At 40.5% G+C, this 11,739-nt stretch overlaps 1 protein-coding gene across 3 annotated transcripts; it reads right to left on the bottom strand.

Annotated features, from left to right (window-relative positions):
- Window positions 1-5,223: 5,223 nt before the first annotated feature.
- Window positions 5,224-11,331, bottom strand: thap7 (THAP domain containing 7). 3 transcript variants are annotated; one of them, XM_067611677.1, is made up of 5 exons: window positions 11,224-11,331; window positions 9,067-9,146; window positions 8,823-8,960; window positions 7,878-7,988; window positions 5,224-6,701 (listed from the first exon to the last, which is right to left on the bottom strand). In XM_067611677.1, exons 2-5 carry the CDS (start codon window positions 9,144-9,146, stop codon window positions 5,321-5,323), a joined length of 1,710 nt encoding a protein of 569 aa, XP_067467778.1. In that variant the 5' UTR covers window positions 11,224-11,331; the 3' UTR covers window positions 5,224-5,320. The 3 variants fall into 3 exon arrangements, with proteins under 3 accessions (XP_067467778.1, XP_067467775.1, XP_067467776.1); XM_067611674.1 differs by lacking the exon at window positions 11,224-11,331 and adding an exon at window positions 10,588-11,165; XM_067611675.1 differs by lacking the exons at window positions 7,878-7,988; window positions 11,224-11,331 and adding an exon at window positions 10,588-11,169.
- Window positions 11,332-11,739: the final 408 nt, after the last annotated feature.

The raw sequence follows: 11,739 nt of genomic DNA, 5'->3' as shown, positions 1-11,739 counted from the left end.
GCTCCACACCTCCAGTTTCCAGGCTTTCTTTTATAGAGGAAACTCCCAATAAAAGAAATACAACAAACATAAATAGAGAAATTTGATCTGTTAAAAATGCCATCTCATGATAAAAGAAATAAAGTATATTAGTTGGTAAAAATGATTAGAAGTTCAGGTATAAACTCCTGTCAGACCAAGAAAAGTCTTGTATGTGATTGACAGTAGTTTAAAATGGATTTTAATGGAGGCTGGAGGCTCAGGGATGTGTGGAGATCACTTGGTTCTGGTCAGTGATCTGCCTGTTGAAGTTTGAACAAGTTGGAGCTGCTCCAGAGCTCCACTGTTCCGACAAGTAAACAATTATAATGATCAGGCAGGAGGATATAAAAGCATAATGTGTAATTTCCTTTACTGTTAATAAAAGACATAATTGATCTCATTTTGAAGATATTCCTCAGTTAGTAAAACATGACTGAACAATTTTCTTGACATATTGCTCCTGGCTCCAGCTGCTGTCAAAGATAACAGCAGCTTTCTGTGGCTGATGTTATGTTAGGACTGAGGAGCTGCTGCACTCAAACTTAAACAACCTCGATGACATCACTATGACATCATCAGGGTTATTTTCTCAGCTCAAACAAGAAATCCAACATGTTTTCACAGGTTGAGAAAGACTAACCATAACCAGAAACCTGATCTTGATGTGTAAAATCAGAGGAGAATATTATTAATGCAGTGTATTGCATCTTAGTTGTGTAAACACAGATTTACAGACGCTGTGGAGCGAGAAATAATGACACTGGTTGACTTAATCTCAATAGGTTACAGAATCACAGATTTCAAGGCGATTGAATAAGACACCACAAAAAGGAAAAAAAAGGCTTATGGAAGTTATGACTTCTGTATCTCATAATTATGTCTTACTATAAAAGAGGGAAAAGATCTCATCATGATGAAATCACAATCTGGTCATTATGAGAAAAGGTGAAGGAGGTTATCAATCAAGGATATTTCAGAAGACAGAGAGACAGATTCAGTCAGTGTTTATTTTCCTGCTGGGTTGAGACAGTGGGAAATATGAATGTCACTGAGTAATGTGGATGATATTATTATTAGTGTGTCAACATCACGCAGGTTTCAAAAGTCCTTGGGATAACTGAGGTGGAAAACACTCTGATCTACTGGAATTCACTCTGTTCCTTCAGGTGTAGCTAACATCACAGGAAGCTTCATGATACAAAGTCATACATCTGACATGCATCAACGCTGGCTTTAGTTCTGTCTGCAGAGCACCAACAGCTCACCTGAACATCTGAAGGTCTTTTCATACAGTTGATCCTGTAGTGTCACCGAATCTGATTGGCCACAAATCCAGAAACACTTGGTGACGAGTCTCCAATGTCCAACTTATGGTTTTTTGTTTGTCAACACTAGACACAGGCAAGAGAAGATTATGAAATGGTGCATATTAGAGCCAGGTCTATAAAAAATATGCTTACTCAGGTTTAATTCCTTTTTTATATTTATATATTTATTATCCTTCTTCTCTCTCTGTATGTATTGTTTGTTTCTTTGTGTGTGTGCTGGTTGTGAGTTATCTAAAGAAGAATCAGCTTTAAGCTGTTCATGAGCTCAGCCGTCTAAGTGGCAGTTAATGATTTTGTTGTTCTATTATCTAACAATAAATGATTACAATTATGATAAAGAAAAAGCCTACAGATCCTCCGCTGCTCTGTTCAGCTATGGGTCGGCACTGGATGTCATGATTTTATAATTTAACAGCAGAAATGTATTATTTGATTTCTCTTAATGTATTTTTATTTAACATCATGTATATTTGTGTCCCTGTTAATGAAAGGTTCCTCCCCATCCCCTCCAAATCAGCAGAGGGACACAGTGGAAATATAGCCCACACACATTTGTATATGTATGAAATGTAGTAAGAAAATTCACGTCTAGACATTGAGCACTTTCCCTGTTCCTGATTGTCTTAACACTAGCTGAGTAATCCATGCTAACCAAACAGCCTCACCCAGTTGCCAGATGTGTCACACTGTGATATCTACTCACACCCGATTACACCCACAGGTACTTATACCTGTTGGTTTAATCATTCACACTCAACAGTAATAAACTATGTATATGGTGATTTATTGTAATATTGAATTACTCAAAAAGTGTCAAATGATGCTTTAACATACTACGTTCCAGTCTATAATTGATATCAGTGCAGCAAAAAAGCAACCTTTGGTTTGTTTACTTAATAAATGACTAATAATAACTAATCTTTCAGCATTGTCTGCAGCTGGCACTTATCTTTAATCAGGGTGTGTTGTGCATTTGGGGAAAAGACATTTAAGGAACATTTCATTGTCCCATATGTCATGTTCCATAGAAGGTAATGCATACAAAAATAGACTGAGAATGCAGACTTTACAGAGAAATACAGCTGCAACACAAGCCTCCATTAGGTGACGTTTCAGTGATGGCGGTCACTCAGCAGACCATGAGCTTCATCTTATCATTCAGTGCATCAAAAAGAATGCTGATTATGGATCTGCAAAACCAAACATCATCCACTTACACTTTTGCCTGCAGACCTCTTGAATCTGAAAGGAATGATGTTAAGCTACATCGTGTTGCATAGCTATGATGATTGCTGATGAGACTTAAGCAGCTAAGTAAGTGGAACCTGTATTCTTTATTAATTTGTAAGTGAGACCTAACTTATTTTGCATTATTCTTCTTCCCACTCGGATAATTAAGGTTTTAGAAGTGCGCTGGCTCAAAGTGTGTTCAGTGAAGACATTTGAATATAACTCTAATATGCTTGTTTTGAGCAGTCTGCAGCTTGGAGAACTGCTGAACCAGAAGGTGGCAGCATAATCATAGTGACACTTCTGGCAGCAGGACAGTGTATGCGGGACTGAGTCAAAATAAACTACAGTGTGTGTGTTCATGGTAATGAAGGAACATGTCACCCAGTGCAACAGTGTGGCTCAGTGATGTGTTTTTAATAGTGTCTGGACAACAATGGAACTCCATGGCACAAGAGAATAAGATATATCAGCCTTTGATACACACAATAATTTTTAATTCTGCACATGGGATGTGTTGACAATAAGAAAGATGTAGAATATCACCAGACTTTTTATTTAAAGCACCTTTCTAAAGTGACTAAGCATGGAATATATCTTTAAAAAGCTATGTTGCTCTACAACAGTATATCTGACTGCATGTTGCTGAGTTGATTCTGAAGTGGTGTTATACATTTCAAAGGCCAAGCACCCTCTGAAATATGCATGTAGGTCTACACAATGTACAGTATATGTGATTCTACTGGCAGAAAAGACTGAAAAAATGAATCTTTCAGTTATTTAATCTAGGATAACAAAGTTCTTAATTCTTGAGACCACATCCATTTCTGAGAGATCTTCTATGCTGGAATGTTTCAATGAACACTTCATTGCCTCCAGTTTACTGTTTAACCAGTCCCTGAATTTAAAAACCTTGCCTTCTTCAGACATGATTGTTGATTGTATTTTTGACGGTCAGCCTCTTTATTTTGTTCCCTTCTCTGTTGATGAAGTTCACAGAGCTCTTTTGCTGGACACTGAAAAACCTGCAGGTCCAGATAATCTGGTACCATACTTTTTAAAACTTGCATCTGATTTTACTGCTAAACCCTTATCAAACATCACTCACTCAAAATGTCATCCCAAAAATATGGAAATCTGCCCATGTTCACCCTCTGTTAAAAGGGGGGAGGACCCTACATCACTTAACAACTGTAGGCCTATTTCCAACTTAACTGTCTTATAGAAGGTTCTTGAAAGATTGGTAAATGATCAGCTGAAGGAGTTCTAATGATATCCTTTCAATGTACCAGTCTGGCTTCAGGAAACGACACAGTACCATCACAGCATCCTTAAAGGTTGTTAACAATATAATGGAGTCACTGGATCACAAAAAACCTGTGCTGCTCTTATTCATCGATCTTTCAAAGGCCTTCGATATAGTTGACCACCATATCCTGAAGCAACGGCTGCTCAGTATTGGGTTGAGCAGGCTGTTGGCTGGTTTAAAAATGACCTCTCTGAAAGGACACAATATGTTAAATTTGATGGCACTTCAACCAGTGTACTACATGTCGCGTTAGAGGTCCCCCAAGGTTCTGTTTTGGGTCCACTTTTGTTTACTATCTATGTTAACAATCTGGGTAAAAATGTTACTAATGTAGACTTTCATTTTAATGCTGGCGACGCTGTCATTTACTGCTGTGGTTCCATCCTTGCTCAATCACTTCAGTATTTGCAGTCTGCCTCTGGTACTGTAGAATCACGGCTGCTTGATCCAAAACTTGTGTTGACTGCCACAAAAACTAAATTGATATCATTTTCTAATGCCAGGAAGACATAAGCTTCTCCTCATAACATTGTAACTTTGCAGGGCAGTCAGATTGAATTAGTGTCACAGTACAAGTATCGAGGTATTTTAATTTTTATTTTAACTTTTAAACTTCACATTGAAAACTTGAAAACTGGAGCTCGGTTTTTAATTTAGAAACAAACTATGTTGCCAGGAAAATACTGGTTGAGGCTACTTTCCTTCCTTTGCTTAACTATGGTGATCAGCTGTACATGCATGCCTCTGCCCAATGCTTGCATTGGCTGGATACTGTGTACCACAGCACTCTGAGGTTTGTCACAGGCTGCAAAGCTCTTACTCACCATTACACCCTATATGCCAGACTTCAGTGGCCTTCATTACCCTAGTGCAGACTCAGTTAGTGGTTCATATTTATTTATAAATCCATCCTTGGTCTTCTCCCCTCTTACCTTTGTGGATATATCTCACTCAAAACGAGTAAACATTGTTTGCACTTAAATGGCATCCTCTTACTGCCCATCCCTAAGGTTTGCACTGAATTTGGCAAACAGGCCTTTATGTTCTCTGTCGCTGCAGCCTGGAACCACTTACAGACAGATTTGCAGCTTGATGAGCTGATCCTGATTAGGTCATTTAAAATGTAGTGAAGGGTTTGGAGGCAAACTCAACTGGAATTTGTAATTGCTTCCTTAGATAGATTTGTTTCCTACTGTCTTGTTAGGCGTATGTTTCTGTGAGTTGCTACTGTATGTTTTGTTTTATGTGGTTTTAATGTTTGCTTGTATGTCTGACAGACTGTATTGCTCCTATCTTGGCCTGGGCTCCCTTGAAAAAGAGATCTTGTAAGCTCGCCTGGTTAAATAAAGGTTTAATAATAAAAAGGGATGAAAATGATCAGTGTCAATGGAACAAGAACATATTGTCTGTTGTGTTCATTCAGAACATCATGTCAGTTTATAAACTCAGTGCTCAGCTGAAGGTGAAATCCCTCCAGGTGTTCTTTCAGTTTCTCCCTCACATCTCTCATTTCCACCGATGTGCTGTTGATAACAGAATGCTGGTCACCATGTTCATCATCACACCCTGTTTCACCTCTGGACAGACCTCCAGTGTTCTCTGTCATGAGTCCAAAGTCTCCTTTAAGATCCAGTTCTGACACCAGTATGGTTTGTGCTTCGTCAGCCACTCCCTCCATCTTCAGAAAGCTTTGCAATCCATCTTCAACAGGGACAGGAACCAGGATGACCTGTCCCTCAGCATCGTCCTGTATCCAAAACAGCTGTTGCTGCAGGTCCAGATGATGCTGTTGACCCGTGGCTTCAGACTCCCTTTCACACATGTCAGAGAGCAGCAGCTCCTGCTGAGAGCCTAAAAACTGCACACTCTGCTCACAAGTATCAGACAGAGACACTGCAGCAGGGATCACATGCTGAAGAACTTGAGTTTGGAGCAGGACTTGGGAATTTGTTACATTTGAGTCACTGGTTTCTACAATTTTCCCAGAAGCTCTTTCCAGCCTGACTATCTGTATTTCTTGGTCATTTTCAGCTGTGCCACAGGTACCAGTCTCCACACTTCTCTGAATCATCAGAGAGTCCTTATGCACTGTGGGCTGGACATCTTTCCCTGTCTTTGAAACACTGCGTGCTAGCTGACCACCACCCTGCACCTGCCCTCTTCCACAGTAGAAGCAGTAACCCTTCTCCTCTTCAGACCAGCTGTTGGTGTCTGGAAGAAAACGACCCACCAATTCCATCTGATCCCCACATCTGTCCTCAAATAACCCTGTATCCTCAGACTTAGCATCAGTCTCACTATCCTGGTAAGAACCGCCTTTGCCTCGTCTGTTCTCCTCCCCTGATGTCCAGCCCCCTTTGTCTTTCGACCCATCTCGTGACACGAGCAGGGTGTGCTTCAGCCGTTTATCACGGAGCCTCAGCATAGTGCTCCGCAGGCGGTTCTCCCTCCGCCTGGCTGCATGGAGCTGTCGTAAGGCCTTCTCCAAGCAGTCAATAGCCTGGTCATAACGTCTCCTCCACAGCAGGGGGCAAAGCTGAGCGTAGCTGTGCTCTTTCGGCAGATAGAAGCCTGGAGGAGGTGGTAGGCGCCTCATGTAACGCGATGGGGAGATGGAACGAGACACTAGTGGTGGTGAAGAACTATGTTCTTGCTGTGACAGCTGCTCCACCTCTGCTGTCTCTTGAGAAGATGCGGGTATGTTTTCATTAGTCTCACCAGCTGCTGCCACTGAACTATGAACTGTGGGTTCTTCTGAAGTTTGACCCTCCTCCTGCTGCTGAGTGTTCTTGTCACCTGAGCGTGGATTCTTCCTTCAGAGAAAATAAAGTGACACAGGCTGTTTGTTCCATGAGGTTTTCTTTCACATGGCAGAACATACAGACATGACAGTAACATATGACAGGTATGACATACATGACAAATGAAAGGACAAATCTTCACATTCAATGCTTAGTACTCCTATCAGCACAACAGCCAATGCAGTACAGTGTACTTTTTATTGCTGCGTATCTTCTACTTGTATAATGAGTACAGGTCAGTACTGTATAGTGTTATGGCTGTGCTGTTGTTTTCTCCTGCCTGCATGCTTTGGCAGGAGAACTGTAACTTGTTCTTATTAAGAATGTTCTTTTTCTCCATAATGTGAGTCAACTGCCCTCTGGTTTGATAAAGTAATCAATCAAATGCAATGTTGCAATGTAACGTGTGTACTGGAGAGTGCTGTCTAACGCCCTAAACATGCTCCACACAAGCACTCAAACACCAACCAGGCACTGCCATAGAGGTCATATAGGCTAGTTAAAGCTTATCAAAGTGGTTCCATGACCACAGTAGCAAACAAACATGGAGTCAAACAAGGTAAAGCATCAGCTACAGCTTCATAGATTATATGATGCTGATATTGTTATGTTTGAGAAGTGCAGATTAGCTGCATTTCATGCTGCTAGTGACATCTAGGGGTACCTGTGTTCACTAAGTCTACCAAAAATAACAGTAAAGGCTGCAAGTCCTTGGGCATCCTGGTGGCCTCATGGTCCATGATACATACTGCAGTTACCCAAACAACCAACTGTTCATGCTGCCACTCTAGCATTGCTGTAGACTCTCAGTCTTGTTTTCCCTGTCAAGTATTTTGGAAGTTTGTTAAGGAAAGTGCAAATAAACATTGCAGTAACAACTCATAAAAAAACTGAATAGAGTCTGTTGTTTTGCAGATTGCTTGTACTTAAACGATTCTGCTGTGTCTGCATGTAAAAATAAACCCACTACTGCCAGAACAGGGAAATTAATAGACAATAATGAGCAGATTGGCATGTTATATGTGATATTATGTCTCAATACCATTTTACAAGCTTAACTTTTAGACTCTGTCTTGAGCCAGTACACAAGTGAGGCTCATAAACTGCTGAACAAAAGTTGATAGGTGGTACTTCCAGACTCTGCTCTTGATCAATATCAAAATCTGACTCTGTATCAATTCTGTTTACCTGACAGGAATGTCTTCTTGTTTCTGAGGAGTTCCTGATCTTTTGCATTTGGTTGCTGAAGAGTAATCAAATACTGTAGGAAATGCATCTTCTTTCAGTCTTCTGATCCCACTGTGAGTGAAAAGGTCAAACAAATTTTAGGTTGCTATTTTAAAACTATCAGCAACATATTTTGCAGCATGGTCAATAACAGTGGTCTGACATCGCCAGACCAATTCACAAATGCAAATTATTCTGGAACCTCTCAGTTCATTTTTGATTTCCAAGGGCATTATCAATGGGCGCAGACCAAAATGCCTCTGGATGCAATTGGATAGACCTACAACCAATCAGAGCAACACAATGTGTGACATAGCGCCAGTGTTTCCCATAGGGTAACTGCTTTGGGGTGGTAGTGGCGGCTTCGGGGTGGGGGGTTGGTGCACAGAGCAAAACTCGGGTGGGACTCAGCAGCCACACACTCTCCGTTCTCTATTTTTCGTTGTCAGGTTAGGCTAATCCATTGTTGCTAACTTGGAGCTAACCCCCTTCATTTTTCCAGAAGTTGGGGAAACAACGGATGTGACTTTTCTTTGTCTTTGTTCTTTTAGAGAAAATATACAGTCCAGTTTGTTTAATAGTGTTGCAATAGCTGATTCAACAGATTGTTCCACATCAGTGCCAGCCATCTTGGTTGTTTACGAAAATGCCCCAATGGCGCTCCTCTGTACAGTCATCATATCAAACCTGCCTCATATTAGATAAATGACTGGCCCGTGTGATTGGCCCGAGCCGGGCCAGGTTGGCTGGAAATCTGTCTGAATGGGAGGGAGGCCAGATACATCTGCCAGAGTAAATAAAGAATGAGCTTGCAGATTCATCTGGTTCCCAGGCCACAATAACAGAAGAATGAGAGTTAAACTCTTGATATCTGTAATCTCCAATGTCCTGACTGAGTCTACAGACCTGCATCCAGTCAGTTCAAAGCTCTCAGGGGTGAAGTGTTTGGAGCAAAAGTAGACAAAGTCAGTCTGAGGATCCCAGGAGTCTGCACGGTGGGAGTTGCTGATCCAAAGGTTCCTCCGAGTTGTTCCTTTTGGTAATCTGGCCATCACAAAGACAAATTATTAGTACAAGTATACAATATGTAGGAGTTTTTAAAACCTAGATGCGTCATCCTGATGTTCTTCAAATTGTGTAAAATGCTCACTTGTGAAAGGTGATACCAGCATTACGAGTCTCACGGTTGTCCCGAGATTTGCAGCCACCTGCTGAGCAATGTCTGGGCATCTAAGAGTGATGCAGAGATGAGAAAAAAGTAGTCACATCTATATTTTAACATGTGTCATTACATCAAGTAGTGATACATGGCAAGTATGAGAACAATTCAGAGAACACCCTGTTTGAGAATTTACTGCAACTTTTTTAATGACCATAATAAGTGCAGATCAGTGGCAGTCACTGCTGTGTTGCCTCCTGCAGGCAGCTACCCACAATGCACTACGCATGTAGCCTCCACAATCTAAATCAACAATAGAGCCACAAGAAGCTCATGTTTTCTTCACACTGCTCAACCAACCAGATGTTTCAGACAGTTCATATTTTTATGGGACTCTTTGAAGAAATTGACTACTTTCTAATCCCTGCTGGGATTGCACATCATTTCCTTCCCCAGAACCTCCCGGGCCCTGTTTCAGAAAGCAGGATTATTGAAAACTCTGAGTTTCTTAAGCCTGAGATAAGGGAAACTCTGGGTTTTCAGCTCTAGAAAGAGAGCTAACTTAAACTTGGGGTCAGTTACCATTTTTTCAACAAACCCTGAGTTTTTCTCTGTCTCCTGCCTCTTCCAGAGTCAGACACACTGTTTCGTTTCCTCATTCATTCAGTCCGTATCAAAGTGCATTAATTAGAGGAGGTATACTGTATGTCAGAATCAAAATTGGACATTAATTTAGTTACTCAAGGACTTTCTAAAGTTACCACTTTTATCCACATCAGTCATTTCTTTGGGCAGCGGTTTTTGCTCTCACATTCAAATATTACATAGTGTGAATTCAGCTTCAGCTGAGAATAAAACCTCTGCATGTCCTCCTGTTATAACGCTGTGACTCTGTGCACAAGACAGCTGTCAGTTTGTTAGAGCAGCTCCTGACCTGTTTATTGCACATAAAGTGTAATCTTAGTTTAAATTTGAAATATCGGTATGAAGCTTTAGACACATGGTATCAATGAATAATTATCTCTATCACTCATGATGTGATTGGTCGCACTGATCGACGGCTTTTTCAGTTCAAGTTCAAATCACCAAACACATTATTACTGGATCAGACTGTAAGCTTACAGTCATGTCTCTATGTCTTTGATCTATATATTGTTTAAAGCTTTATATTTTTTATCTTCAGTTGCTGCCACTTGTGTTTTGTCCCCTTCAATTAAAGCTGAACAAATATATTTAAAATATAATGTAGCTACAGCCTGATACACAGTCAGAAATGTAAGTCTGGTAAATGATGAATTAATGGACGACACTGAATACAACTTTATTGTGTTAACATATTGACACTTTTCCCGCTGTTCGTCATGCCTGCTTTCTGAAACAGGCCCCTGGAGTTTCTCTGTACTGTCCTGTCATACACCATATGGACTAACTGACTGTATATGGACAGGCTGCACAAAACCAGGTCCATAAAGAAACGGTTTTTCCACTTTGCTGTAAAAGATCTTGACTGACCTGCACGGAGTCCAGAGTTTTTCTTTCTTTTTTCATGTGTTTATCTATTTATTTCTCCTGGTTTTGAGTCTTGATCCTATATTCATTGCTGCTTTTTGTACCATCACTTGATGGCACTGTTCCCTTTTTTATACACTGCTCTTGATTTCAGCAATAAAGTTAAAGGAAAAAAGTTGACATTTCTCTGTGTCCTTATATCTAGACAGTCTGACGTTTCCGTTAATGCCAAGGAAAATGGCTCGGAAATAAAACAGACGTCAGTATTTAGACTTTTACATCTAGGTTAGCCATGGAAAGGTTGTTTTTGGGGACCGCTGTGGCCGGTGGTTCCAGCTACATGTGATCCCCAGACTTACAACTGGATTTTAAACAACTATCAATTCACGCACATTCGGTTTTGAGAAAATACAATGAAACGTGGAATAATTGTTATTGCCATTCAGCGGCGGTCCCATCATCTCCTGCTGCTTAACTTTGCCACGCTAATTTAGCTTATGTAACAAGCTAGCCGGGAGCTAGCGAAAAGCTAACCCGTTGTGAACGTAATGGACATGGCGCGTGTTATTGTTTTCGCTTCATACGTATGTTCGGCAAACGCAAGAATGCATGATGATTTAGTAATACTAAAAATATTACCCCTGCACGGCAGATTTCGACCTCACGAAGATGGCTGATCTTTTCTTCTTCCACCTTCTTCCTACTTTTCCTCGTCCTCTTTTTTGTAAATAAAACTTTATTTAAAACGTGGCGCACACTACGAAAATTATTTGAATAAATAAAACAACGCTAAAGACCCGGGAAACAGACACCAGAAAGACAACAAACAAATAAAAATGACAAAAATCAACTTTAAGAGGCATTTAATGCATTAAATTGCGAATTTGCAATGCTTTTTCTTTACAACCGATGGGCCTAAATGCGTTCTCCTGTTAATTGTTACACTTTGTTGTTCTACAACTGCCATGTGCAGTAAAGTTAGGAGTTCCCCCGGTAAATTGTTTTGCATGTTTGCTGTGAAAAATAACATGTTTAATTGTCTCTGGTAGTGTAGTGTAAGTAAGTTTGCAGGTTATTATAGGGTATTGGGGGTAAATTCCTTGAATTTAACGCAGTCTATGCTGCATTTTCCTTATCACTATCATGCCATTGCCA

The sequence above is a fragment of the Thunnus thynnus genome, chromosome 15 (genome assembly GCF_963924715.1).
Source record: "Thunnus thynnus chromosome 15, fThuThy2.1, whole genome shotgun sequence".
Lineage (NCBI taxonomy): Eukaryota > Metazoa > Chordata > Actinopteri > Scombriformes > Scombridae > Thunnus > Thunnus thynnus.
This window is presented reverse-complemented; position numbering and strand designations above follow the sequence as displayed.

Bases quoted from the DNA above. Each gene is read 5' to 3' on its own strand.
- thap7 (XM_067611674.1), bottom strand. From the start codon at position 10,623: ATGAAAAAAGAAAGAAAAACTCTGGACTCCGTGCAG. The intron at 8,961-9,066 runs GTGAGCATTTTA...TGTGATGGCCAG, and splicing joins GCTGGTATCACCTTTCACAA to ATTACCAAAAGGAACAACTC. The intron at 7,989-8,822 runs GTCTGTAGACTC...TTTCACTCACAG, and splicing joins TTTGAACTGACTGGATGCAG to TGGGATCAGAAGACTGAAAG.